At 49.8% G+C, this 13,193-nt stretch overlaps 1 protein-coding gene across 1 annotated transcript; it reads left to right on the top strand.

Annotated features, from left to right (window-relative positions):
* The first annotated feature begins 2,174 nt into the window (after positions 1 to 2,174).
* On the top strand, positions 2,175 to 11,520 carry LOC120939699. The gene is made up of 4 exons (XM_040352030.1): positions 2,175 to 2,434; positions 3,667 to 3,768; positions 9,877 to 9,948; positions 11,307 to 11,520. The coding sequence occupies exons 1-4, from the start codon at positions 2,201 to 2,203 to the stop codon at positions 11,430 to 11,432; spliced, it is 534 nt and encodes a 177-aa protein (XP_040207964.1). The 5' UTR covers positions 2,175 to 2,200; the 3' UTR covers positions 11,433 to 11,520.
* Positions 11,521 to 13,193: the final 1,673 nt, after the last annotated feature.

Here is a 13,193-nt window from a genome sequence, read left to right on the forward strand (position 1 = left end):
GCTGGATTCTGCCGAGAAACTCGATCGGAGCTGGATTCTGCCGAGAAACTCGGTCGGAGCTGGATTCTGCCGAGAAACTCGGTCGGAGCTGGATTCTGCCGAGAAACTCGATCGGAGCTGGATTCTGCCGAGAAACTCGATCGGAGCTGGATTCTGCCGAGAAACTCGATCGGAGCTGGATTCTGCCGAGAAACTCGGTCGTGTGTACACTTTTCAGCGAGGAAGCCGATGAGGAACTCGTCGGGCCGAATAGAGAACATGTTCTCTATTTCCTCGTTGTTCAATGAGGAAAGTCGGCCCGCCGAGATCCTCGGCGGCTTCCACACTGAACTCAACGAGGAACTCGATGTGTTTGGCACGTCGAGTTCCTCGGACGTGTGTACGGGGCCTGACACTACCACATTGGTCCAGGAGCTCTCACGACTGTTGAGTTTGGAAGAAGGGCAGTTCAGGCTGCTATGTCCTCTTCTAATTAAACATTTATTGTTAACCCCTTCCATACCAGGCACTTACGCACCTTCCCACCCAAGCCAATTTTCAGCTTTCAGCACTGTCGCACTTTAAATGGCAATTGCGCGGTCGTGCAACGTGGCTCCCAAACAAAATTGGCGTCCTTTTTTCCCCACAGATAGAGCTTTCTTTTGGTGGTATTTGATCACCTCTGCGATTTTTTTTTTGCACAACAACTAAAAAAAGACTGAAAATTTTGGAAAAAAATTACGTTTTTATTTTTTTCTGTTAATTTTTTTGTAATTAAGTAAGTTTTCTCTTTCAATATGGCGGCACTGATGGGCACAGATGAGATGGCACTGATGGACATCGATGAGGTAGTACTGACGGGCACAGATGAGGTGGCACTGATTGGCGGCGCTGGTATGCGGCACTGATGGGCACACATAGGCGGCACTGATGGGCACACATAGGCGGCACTGATGGGCACTCTTGGGTGGCACTGATGGGCACTCATGGGCGGCACTGGGCACTCATAGGCGGCACAGATGGGCACTCATGGGCGGCACTTATGGGTGGCACTGATGGATACTTATGGGTGGCACAGATGGGCACTGATAGGTGGGCACTGGGCATGGATGGGCACTGGGGGGTGGCACTGATGGACACTGTGGGGTGGCACTGATGGACACTTGGGGTGGCACTGATGGACATTGTGGGGCAGCACTGATCTACCCATGTTGCCAGTCAGTGGCCATTTGTGGGCACTGATTGGCATTTTATTTATTTAAAAAAAGCTTTTTTTTTTTTTTTTAAGACTTTTTTTTGTCTGGCCCACCCTGGTGGTCCAGGGTGGGCTTCCCTGGTGGTCCATGTGGCGATCCGAGGGGGGGCTGCGCTGATAAACAATCAGCGTGAACCCCCCCTGTCAGGAGAGCCGCCGAACGGCTCGCGTCTGTCAGACGCGAGTGAGGAAGAGCCATCAACGGCTCTTCCTGTTTACATCGTGATCAGCCGTGATTGGACACGGCTGATCACGTGGTAAAGAGTCTCCGTGAGAGATTGGTGTTGCGGGGTGTCAGACTGACACCCTGCAACAACGATCGCCGCGATGCGCGCCCCCACGGGCGCGCGCGGCATGAAATCCTGCAGGACGTCCATGGACGTCCTGTCAGGATTTCAGAACCACTTCCCGGACGTAAATCGGCCATAGGCCGGGCAGGAAGTGGTTAAGCATTATCCCACCCGTGTCAGCTAGTTATTTGTCACAGGTATGCTGCCATGGAGGCACCAGGAAAACGGAAAATTCTATCATACTTTCCAGTAATTTTCCTTTCCTGGTGCCTCCATGGCAGCAAACGCTCCCACCCTCGGTATTCTATATTACGGAGAATGTTGGGGGAGGGACTATGCCTTTAATTTATGCTATTTACTAGTCCTGAAGGAGGAGTTGAGGCGGAGCTCTATCGCAGGTGCCATGGAGGCACCAGGAATTACTGGTAAGTATGATACAATTTTCCGTTTTTAATGTAGTTGTCCCAGAAGTGCGATCATCACTTATCCACCATGATGAGGACCATTTCATTTTTGGAGCCTGGTTGGAATGTTACTTTAAGTGAATAGCAGGATGTACTCTTATGTTTCTTTATTTTATTTTAGGAACAAAGTGTTGTGAAAGATGTTTGTTGTGTTATTAATGGAGCAATAAACAGATAAAAAGATTCCACAAGACTTGTAAAGAAAGAGGAAGATGGAGGTGCGGGAGATAAATAGAATCGGACACATAAATCGCCATTACGGAGGACACAAGATGAAGGTCTGGCAGTGTGTGTTGTGGCTCTGCACAGTCACATTGGAGGTCGCTCGCTCTCAGTCTCCAGATCAGGAAGAACGGATCAGAGAGGCCCTGGATCTCTACAACCAGAGAGAGGATGTCCTCTATTTCTATAAACCCCTGGAGGACCTTCCACCCATACCTGTGCAGGTGAAGTACAGGGCAATACATGGGGGGGGGGGGGGGGCTTCAAGGGCAACACATGGGGAGGGACAGGGGCTTCAAGGGCAACACATGGGGGAGGGACAGGGGCTTTAAGGGCAACACATGGGGGAGGGACGGTGCCTTCAAGGGCAACACATGGGGGAGGGACGGGGGCTTCAAGGGCAACACATGGGGGAGGGACAGGGGCTTCAAGGGCAACACATGGGGGAGGGACGGTGCCTTCAAGGGCAACACATGGGGGAGAAACGGGGGCTTCAAGGGCAATACATGGGGGAGGGACGGGGGCTTCAAGGGCAACACATGGGGGAGGGACGGTGGCTTCAAGGGCAACACATGGGGGAGAAACGGGGGCTTCAAGGGCAGTACATGGGGGAGGGACGGGGGCTTCAAGGGCAACACATGGGGAGGGACAGGGGCTTCAAGGGCAACACATGGGGGAGGGACAGGGGCTTTAAGGGCAACACATGGGGGAGGGACGGTGCCTTCAAGGGCAACACATGGGGGAGGGACGGGGGCTTCAAGGGCAACACATGGGGGAGGGACAGGGGCTTCAAGGGCAACACATGGGGGAGGGACGGTGCCTTCAAGGGCAACACATGGGGGAGAAACGGGGGCTTCAAGGGCAATACATGGGGGAGGGATGGGGGCTTCAAGGGCAATACATGGGGGAGGGACGGGGGCTTCAAGGGCAACACATGGGGGAGGGACGGTGGCTTCAAGGGCAACACATGGGGGAGAAACGGGGGCTTCAAGGGCAGTACATGGGGGAGGGACGGGGGCTTCAAGGGCAATACATGGGGGAGGGACGGGGGCTTCAAGGGCAACACATAGGGAAGGGACGGGGGCTTCAAGGGCAACACATGGGGGAGGGAGAGGGGCTTCAAGGGCAATACATGGGGGAGGGATGGGGGCTTCAAGGGCAATACATGGGGGAGGGACGGGGGCTTCAAGGGCAATACATGGGGGAGGGATGGGGGCTTCAAGGTCAACACATGGGGGAGGGACGGGGGCTTCAAGGGCAATATATGGGGGAGGGACGGGGGCTTCAAGGGCAACACATTGGATGGGGGGTTTCAAGGGCATTTGTATTCTTTTAAGGATTTGTCCAATATTCCTATAAATGTAATAATATGTTATGTTCAGAATATAGAGCCGTTTATCCAACTGTCCATCCAGAGCCTCTGGTTCATCCTTCCGTCTTCCCAATCTTCTTCCAGGAGGAAAGAAAGGACGAGATCCTGAGATTCGGAATAATGGAGACGAGGTGTGTGAAGTCGGGGGGAGGGGACGCGGCGCGGTGTGAATATAAAGCGGATGGGGTGAGTTTTATCTGAGAGGATTTCATGTGAAATGTGAAGTCTTTGTTTATGACGGAGAGGAAGATGGAGAGGAAAGGTCCCTCCTCTGATGATGAATGATACAGAATAATACAATGTAACAATATTATCACTTTGTATCTCTGATGTGTGTGACATCGCTGTGCTGGGAGCACATATATGTACAGCATAGGATGCATTAAGATGAAAAAACACAAACTTTTACAACCCCTTTAATGTGGCTTAATGTACAAAAAAGACCTTAACCACTTAAGACCCGGACCAATGTGCAGGTTAAGGACCTTGCCCCTTTTTTGCGATTTGGCACTGCGTCTCTTTAACTGACAATTGCGCGGTCGTGCGACGTGGCTCCCAAACAAAATTGGCGTCCTTTTTTCCCCACAAATAGAGATTTCTTTTGGTGGTATTTGATCACCTCTGCGGTTTTTATTTTTTGCGCTATAAACAAAAATAAGGCTCGTACACACGGTCGGACATCCAACAAAATTTCCCTTGGATTTTTGTCCTAATTGATTTGTCCGGTCACACCCATCTCATACACACGCTCTGACTTTTTCGGCAACAAACACGAACGTAGTGACGTTTCAACGTAATGATGAGCGTTTAAAAGAGGAAGTTCAATTCTCCGGCGTCGCCCATTGCGTTCCTTCTGCTAACTACTATAGTTAGTAGACGTTTCGTGTGAGTGCTTTCTAGATTTCGGAACTTGCCGCGTCACGAATGTGCACTTTCAAATACGAACGCTAGTTGCACTAGACAGACCGCTTCCGGCTGCTCTTTACGTCTGAGCATGCGCGTTTGTACTTTGTCCAAAAGTCCGATTGTTAGCTGTACACACGGTCGGACTAGGCACCATCGGACTTTTGTTGACGTAAAGTTGGTCCGTTTGAAGACCCAACTTTTTGTCCGACGAAACCCGAAAAAGTTGGTCCGATGGAGCGTACACACGGTCGGACAAATTCGAAAACTTGCAGATTTTGAAGTTGGTTGGCAAAAAGTGTGACCGTGTGTATGGGGCTTTAGAGCGACAATGTTGAAAAAAATTCAATGGGGTAGTTTCAGTAACATCTGCGCTTTTTTACGTAGGCGCAGGGCACCGTATTTTGCCCTGCGCCCACACAAATTTTCTGCGCTACCCGCGATTCACAGAGCAGTAGCTCCGTAAATTGCGTGGGCGCTCCGGCAAAATGCCCGGCGTAAGCGCACGCAATTTAAATGATCCCGTAGGGGCGGGAATCATTTAAATTAGGCGCGTTCCCGCGCCGATCATAGAGCGCATGCTCCGTCGGGAAACTTTCCCGACGTGCATTGCGGCAAATGACGTTGTAAGGACGTCATTTGCTTCAAAGTGAACGTGAATGGCGTCCAGCGCCATTCACGAATCACTTACGCAAACTACGTAAAGTTCAAATTTTGCGACGCGGGAATGACGGGAATACGCAAAAACCGCCGTACGCAAAAGGCGTAAACTGCGTACGCAGGGCTCGCGTAACGTAGTGAATCGGTGTTAGTATGCAATTTGCATACTATACGCTGAGCACAACGGGAACGCCACCTAGCGGCCATCGCAAGATTGCAGCCTAAGATATGCGGGCATAAGAGCCTTATGCCACGCATATCTTAGGCTGCAGTCGGCGTAACGAGGTTCCTGAATCAGGAGCATTCGTTACGCCGGCGCAAGTAAGCAATTGTGCTGCGTAACGATGGTTACGCAGGCGCAATTGCTCTCTGAATCCGGGCCAATATTTTTTACTTGTTGCTATAATAAATATCCCCAAAAAAGATCTAAAAAATATATTTTTCCTCAGTTTAGGCCGATACGTATTCTTCTACCTATTTTTGGTAAAAAAAAAACGCAATAAGCGTTTATCGATTGGTTTGCGCAACATTTATAGCGTTTACAAAATAGGGGATAGTTTTATGGCATTTTTTTTAATAATTATTTTTTACTACTAATGGCGGCGATCAGCGATTTTTTTCGTGACTGCGACATTATGGCGGACACATTGGACACTTTTGACACATTTTTGGGACCATTGTCATTTTCATAGCGAAAAGTGCTATAAAAATGCACTGATTACGGTAAAAATTACAATTGCAGTGAAGGAGTTAACCACTAGGGGGCGCTGTAGGGGTTAAGTGTGACCTCATGTGTGTTTCTAACTGTAGGGGGCGGGGCTGGACGTGTGACGTCAGTGATCGTCGTTCCCTATATCAGGGAACAGACGATCAGGGACATTGCCGCAGAGAAGAGCGGGGAAGGTGTGTTTACGCTCACCTCTCCCCGTTCTTCAGCTCCTGTGACCGACGGCGGGACACTGGCGGCGATTGGGTCCGCGGGTCCCACGGGCGCGGTCACGGAGCTTCGGAACGGGTCGCGAGCGTGCCGCCGGTATACTTTGCACAGCCCAAGTTCTCAACTTCCCAAACCCAAGAAGTTTCATGGGTTTTAGTCTCCTACAAGGCAAACGTTTGTTTTTTGGGGAGCTTAACCACTACCCGACGGCCGTACGACTCTATACGGCCGTACTTTTCTGACTGGCCGTGTTTTTACAGCCTGCGCGCGCAGTCGCTGAGATGCCGATGCGCGTGCCTGGCGTCCGTGATGTCTGCCAGGCACTCGGGATCGGCGGCTACAGGGACAAGACGTGGAGCTCTGTGTGTAAACACAGAGCTCCATGTCCTGTCAGGGAGAGAGGAGACCGATCTGTGTCTCTTGTACATAGGGACGCAGCATCGGTCACCTCCCCCAGTCACCCCCCTCCCCCCACACAGTAAGAACACAATTCGGGGTACACATTTAACCCCTTCTTCACCCCCTAGTGTTAACCCCTTCAATGCCAGTCATTTATACAGTAATTAGTGCATATTTATAGCACTGATCGCTGTATAAATGTGAATGGCGCCAAAAATGTGTCAAAAGTGTCCGATGTCTCCGCCATAATGTCGCAGTCATGAAAAAAATGCTGATCGCCGCCATTAGTAGTAAAAAAAAATAATAAAAAATAATAAGAATTCTGTCCCCTATTTTGTAAGCGCAATAACGTTTGCGCAAACCAGACGCTTCTTGCGATTTTTTTTATTTTTATTTTTTTACCAAAAATATGTAGAAGAATACGTATCAGCCTAGACTGAGAAAAAAAATGTTTTTTTTAAAAAAAAATTGGGCCATTTATTACAGCAACAAGTAAAAAATCTTGTTTTTTTTTTTTCAAAATTGTCGCTCTATTTTTGTTTATAGCGCAAAAAATAAAAACCGCAGAGGTGATCAAATACCACACAAAAGAAAGCTCTATTTGTGGGGAAAAAAGGACGCCAATTATGTTTGGGAGCCACGTCGCACGACCGCGCAATTGTCAGTTAAAGCGACGCAGTGCCACAAGCTGAAATTTCACCTGGTCAGGAAGGGGGGTATATGTGCCCAGTAAGGAAGTGGTTAAAGCGGATGTGCCATGGGAAAATAATATTCAAAGCCAGCAGCTACAAATACTGCAGCTGCTGACTTTTAATATAAGGACACTTACCTGTCCTGGAGTCCAGCGCCGATCGCAGCAGAGGACGAGCGATCGCTCGTCTCTCTGCTGCTCCCCCCTCCATCCACGCTGAGGGAACCAGGAAGTGAAGCGCTGCGGCTTCACTGCCCGGTTCCCTACGGCACATGCGCAAGTCGCGCCGCGCCCGCCGATTGGCTCCCGCTGTGTGCTGGGAGCTGAGTGTTCCCAGCACACAACGGGGGGGGGGGGTGACGGGATGTGACGGAATGCCCGTCTTTTGCCCGTGAATGCCGGGCCGGAAGTGGGTGCAAATACCTGTCTTTAGACAGGTATCTGCACCCCCCTCCCCCCTGAAAGGTGTCAAATGTGACACCGGAGGGGGGGAGGGTTCCGATCAGCGGGACTCCACTTTAGGGTGGAGAACCGCTTTAATGTGGCTTAATGTACAAAAAAAAAGATGTTAACCAATTTCCCTCAAACTTCACATAATAGAAGACTCTATCTATGCCAACATATTCTGAAAATGTCAGATCATTTGGTAAATCCCCCCAAAAGTTATTCACATTTAAGCATTTTTTTTATAATCCTTAAAGGGGAGGTTCACCCTAAAAACCACTTTCTCTAATTACACTGCCCCCCCACATTACAATACGATTATGCCTGTTATGTTTTTTTTCATGCTGTACATACCTTCGTACAGCTATTCACCCGTGGCTTCCGGGTTGCGAGTCCCGCGGCAGTGGGCGTTCCTCACATGCTGGTGATTGACGTTTTGACAATTGACGTTTTGACAAAAAAACAGCTCCCCCCCGTCGCGTAATCTGCGTCACGACTGGCGAAAGGAGCCGAACGGCGAGTCGGCGCTATACTGCTCCTGCGCATCGCCGTTCGGCTCCTTTCGCCAATCGTGACGCGGCTTACGCGACGGGGGGGGGCTGTTTTTTTGTCAAAACGTCAATCACCAGCATGTTAGGAACGCCCACTCCCGCGGGACTCGCAACCCCGAAGCCACAGGTGAATAGCTGTACGAAGGTATGTACAGCATAAAAAAAAAACATAACAGGCATAATCGTATTGTAATGTGCGGGGGGCAGTGTAATTAGAGAAAGTGGTTTTCTCTAATTTTTGACAGCAGGAGCTGTCAAAAAAAAAAAAAAAGCAGGCTTGCAATGTTTATCAACAACCACGTCACAGAAAGTTACAGGGAAACATTGTATCAATTGTAACTTTCTGTATTTTGCATCTACAGATCAAAGGGATAAACTTTGATTTGCAGGTGAAGAGAGTTAAAGTGGATGTGAACTTTTTATGTCACAATATAGAGTATAAGATTCCCTATCATCTGTGCCCAGTCTTGCCACACACAGTTAATCCAGCTCTGAGCAATCCTCTTTTAACCACTTAAGCCCCGGACCAATATGCTGCCTAAAGACCCAAGGGGTTTTTACAGTTCGGGACTGCGTCGCTTTAACAGACAATTGCGCGGTCGTGCGACGTGACTCCCAAACAAAATTGGCGTCCTTTTTTTCCCCACAAATAGAGCTTTATTTTGGTGGTATTTGATCACCTCTGCGGTTTTTATTTTTTGCGCTATAAACAAAAATAGAGCGACAATTTTGAAAAAGATGCAATATTTTTAACTTTTTGCTATAATAAATATCCCCCAAAAATATATAAAAAAAATTTTTTTTCCTCAGTTTAGGCCGATACGTATTCTTCTACCTATTTTTGGTAAAAAAAAATCGCAATAAGCGTTTATTGATTGGTTTGCGCAAAATTTATAGCGTTTACAAAATAGGGGATAGTTTTATTGCATTTTTATTCATTTCTTTTTTTTTTTTACTACTAATGGCGGCGATCAGCGATTTTTTGGACTGCGACATTAATGCGGACACTTCAGACAATTTTGACACATTTTTGGGACCATTGTCATTTTCACAGCGAAAAGTGCATTTAAAATGCACTGATTACTGTGAAAATGATAATTGCAGTTTGGGAGTTAACCACTAGGGGGCGCTGAAGGGGTTAAGTGTGACCTTATATGTGTTTCTAACTGTAGGGGGGTGTGGCTGTAGGTGTGACGTCACTGATTGTGTTTCCCTATATCAGGGATCACACGATCGATGACGGCGCCACAGTGAAGAACGGGGAAGCTGTGTTTACACACAGCTCTTCTCGTTCTTCAGCTCCGTGGACTGATAGCGGGACTCCAGCGGCGATCGGGTCCCGTGGTCACGGTCAAAGAGCTTCGGACCGGGTCGCGGGAGCGCGCCGGGGACGCGTGCCCACGACCCATGGCTGGGCACTTAAAAAAGACGTACCAACAATTCGCTCTACGTCGACTCTCGAAGCTCCTGACTCCCGCGCGCGTGCCCGGCGGTCGCGATCACTCGTTACAGAGCGAGAACCGGGAGCTGTGGGTGTAAACACACAGCTCCCGGCCCTGTCACGGGGAGAAATGCCTGATTGTCTGACTTCCAATGATCTCGGAGAGGGGCGGGCGCACACAGCAGATTATTCGGAGTGTCAGTCTCAGGAGATGAGCGCTATGGTATAGGTGAGAGACATTCAGCTGTTATTTTATCTGAATCCGCAGGAAGTCAGAATCTGTGATCTGAACCTGACTGCACCCGGCAAAGAGAACCTGCAGTGTGACATCATAACCAAGGTAAGTGACCGACACAAAATCCATCCTCACCCCCTGCTGGAGGACTCTGCTCCTCCCTCTATAACTCTCCTCTCCTGAAATACTCTGCTCTGCTGGAGGACTCTGCTCCTCCCTCTATAACTCTCCTCTCCTGAAATACTCTGCTCTGCTGGAGGACTCTGCTCCTTCCTCTATAACTCTCCTCTCCTGAAATACTCTGCACTGCTGGAGGACTCTGCTCCTTCCTCTATAACTCTCCTCTCCTGAAATACTCTGCACTGCTGGAGGACTCTGCTCCTTCCTCTATAACTCTCCTCTCCTGAAATACTCTGCACTGCTGGAGGACTCTGCTCCTTCCTCTATAACTCTCCTCTCCTGAAATACTCTGCTGGAGGACTCTGCTCCTCCCTCTATAACTCTCCTCTCCTGAGATACTCTGCTCTGCTGGAGGACTCTGCTCCTTCCTCTATAACTCTCCTCTCCTGAAATACTCTGCACTGCTGGAGGACTCTGCTCCTCCCTCTATAACTCTCCTCTCCTGAAATACTCTGCACTGCTGGAGGACTCTGCTCCTTCCTCTATAACTCTCCTCTCCTGATATACTCTGCTGGAGGACTCTGCTCCTTCCTCTATAACTCTCCTCTCCTGAGATACTCTGCACTGCTGGAGGACTCTGCTCCTCCCTCTATAACTCTCCTCTCCTGAAATACTCTGCTCTGCTGGAGGACTCTGCTCCTCCCTCTATAACTCTCCTCTCCTGAAATACTCTGCTGGAGGACTCTGCTCCTCCCTCTATAACTCTCCTCTCCTGAAATACTCTGCTCTGCTGGAGGACTCTGCTCCTCCCTCTATAACTCTCCTCTCCTGAAATACTCTGCTCTGCTGGAGGACTCTGCTCCTCCCTCTATAACTCTCCTCTCCTGAAATACTCTGCACTGCTGGAGGACTCTGCTCCTTCCTCTATAACTCTCCTCTCCTGAAATACTCTGCTCTGCTGGAGGACTCTGCTCCTTCCTCTATAACTCTCCTCTCCTGAAATACTCTGCACTGCTGGAGGACTCGGCTCCTCCCTCTATGTATGGGTAGTAATGATAATGAATGGTGTAGATGGGAGGAGCCTCCGTTTCCTGCTTTGTAGTGCTGCGCAGTGATTGCACTTTACTGTTCCTCCGCAGTACAAATCATTACATACACAGGTTGGTCTTTCCTGCATAGAACGTCTGTACAGGAAGTGGGCGGCTGTTTATCTGTCTCCTCGGTGTAATTGGTTTTATCTCAGCAGTCCTTCTTCAGGGCGGTGACATTTCCAAGCCCCTCCCCCTCTGAATGTAAATCAGATTTCTAATGTAATTGTTGGGAAATCTCACTTTCTCCTTTAGATTTTAAGGGTGAGACGCGCGACAGGAGGACCCCCCCGCAGACCCCCCCACAGACCCTGCGGCAGGCCACGCCTCCCAGGCTGTCTCTCCGTTATTGGATTTGCACCCGGCATAGATTGGGAGTAATTCCTCCAATGAAGAGAAGAGAAGAGAATTCTATGGAAGGTTCTCTATGAAATGTCACATAAAGGAGTAAAATAAAGAATGAAAATGATGCGACTCTCAGAATTGTCATTGGTGCTCCAGATCCGGGTTATAATGTATGGTGGGGGGGGGGATGGGTACAATATCCTATCCTTCCTATACTATTCTATATCCTATCCTTCCTATACTATTCTATATCCTATCCTTCCTATACTATTCTATATCCTATCCTTCCTATACTATTCTATATCCTATCCTTCCTATACTATTCTATATCCTATCCTTCCTATACTATTCTATATCCTATCCTTCCTATACTATTCTATATCCTATCCTTCCTATACTATTCTATATCCCATCCTTCCTATTAGGGTTGTCCCGATACCACTTTTATAGGACCGAGTACAAGTACCGATACTTTTTTTCAAGTAGTCGCCGATACCGAATACCGATACTTTTTTTTAAATGTGTCCCCAAATGCAGCCATTGTCCCCACACATATATGCAGCCATTGTCTCCCCCCATGCAGCCATTGTCTCCCCCCATGCAGCCATTGTCACCCCCCATGCAGCCATTGTCTCCCCCCATGCAGCAATGTATCCCCCCATCCAGCCATTGTCACCCCCCATCCAGCAATGTATTCCCCCATGCAGCCATTGTCACCCCCCATGCAGCCATTGTCACCCCCCATCCAGCAATTGTCTCCCCCCATCCAGCGTCTCCCCCCCATGCAGCCATTGTCACCCCCCATCCAGCGTCTCCCCCCATCCAGCGTATCCCCCCATGTATCTAGCGTCTCCCCCCATCCAGCGTCTCCCCCCATGTATCCAGCGTCTCCCCCCATGCAGCCATTGTCTCCCCCCCCATCCAGCGTCTCCCCCCATCCAGCGTCTCCCCCCCATGCAGCCATTGTCTCCCCCCATCCAGCGTCTCCCCCCATCCAGCGTCTCCCCCCGTGGGGCGCGCAGCGCGCGATCGTTGATGCGGGGTGTCAGTCTGACACCCTGCATCTCCGATCTCGGTAAAGAGCCTCCGGCGGAGACTCTTTACCACGTGATCAGCCGCGTCCAATCACGGCTGATCACGATGTAAACAGGAAGAGCCGTTGACAGACGCGAGTAGAGGAGAGACGATCGGTGGCTCTCCTGACAGGGGGGGTTCGCGCTCATTGTTTATCAGCGCAGCCCCCCCCCCCTCGGATGCCCACACTGGACCACCAGGGAAGGGCAGTAAAAAAAAAAAAAAGGTCAGTAAAAAAAAAAAAAAAGAGAGAATAGATGCCAATCAGTGCCCATGGGGCACTGACTGGCAACATGGCACTGGCACTGGGATAAACAAGTGATGCCCAGCAATGCCATCAGTGCCACCCCTCAGTGTCCATCAGTGCCACCCCTCAGTGCCCATCCATGACCAGTGCCCACCTATCAGTGCCCATCTGTGCCACCCATAAATACCCATCAGTGCCACCCATAAGTGATGCCCATGAGTGCCCATCAGTGCCACCTATGAGTGCCCAGTGCCGCCTATGAGTGCCCATCAGTGCCGCCTATGAGTGTCCATCAGTGCCGCATACCAGCGCCGCCTATCAGTGCTGCCTGTCAGTGTCCGACAGTGCCGCCTCACCGGTGCCCATCAGTGCCACCTCACTGGTGCCCATCAGTGCCACCTCACTGGTGCCCATCAGTGCCACCTCACTGGTGCCCATCAGTGCCACCTCATCGGTGCCCGTAATCAAAGTAGAAA

This window comes from Rana temporaria, chromosome 5, assembly GCF_905171775.1.
Source record: "Rana temporaria chromosome 5, aRanTem1.1, whole genome shotgun sequence".
NCBI lineage: Eukaryota > Metazoa > Chordata > Amphibia > Anura > Ranidae > Rana > Rana temporaria.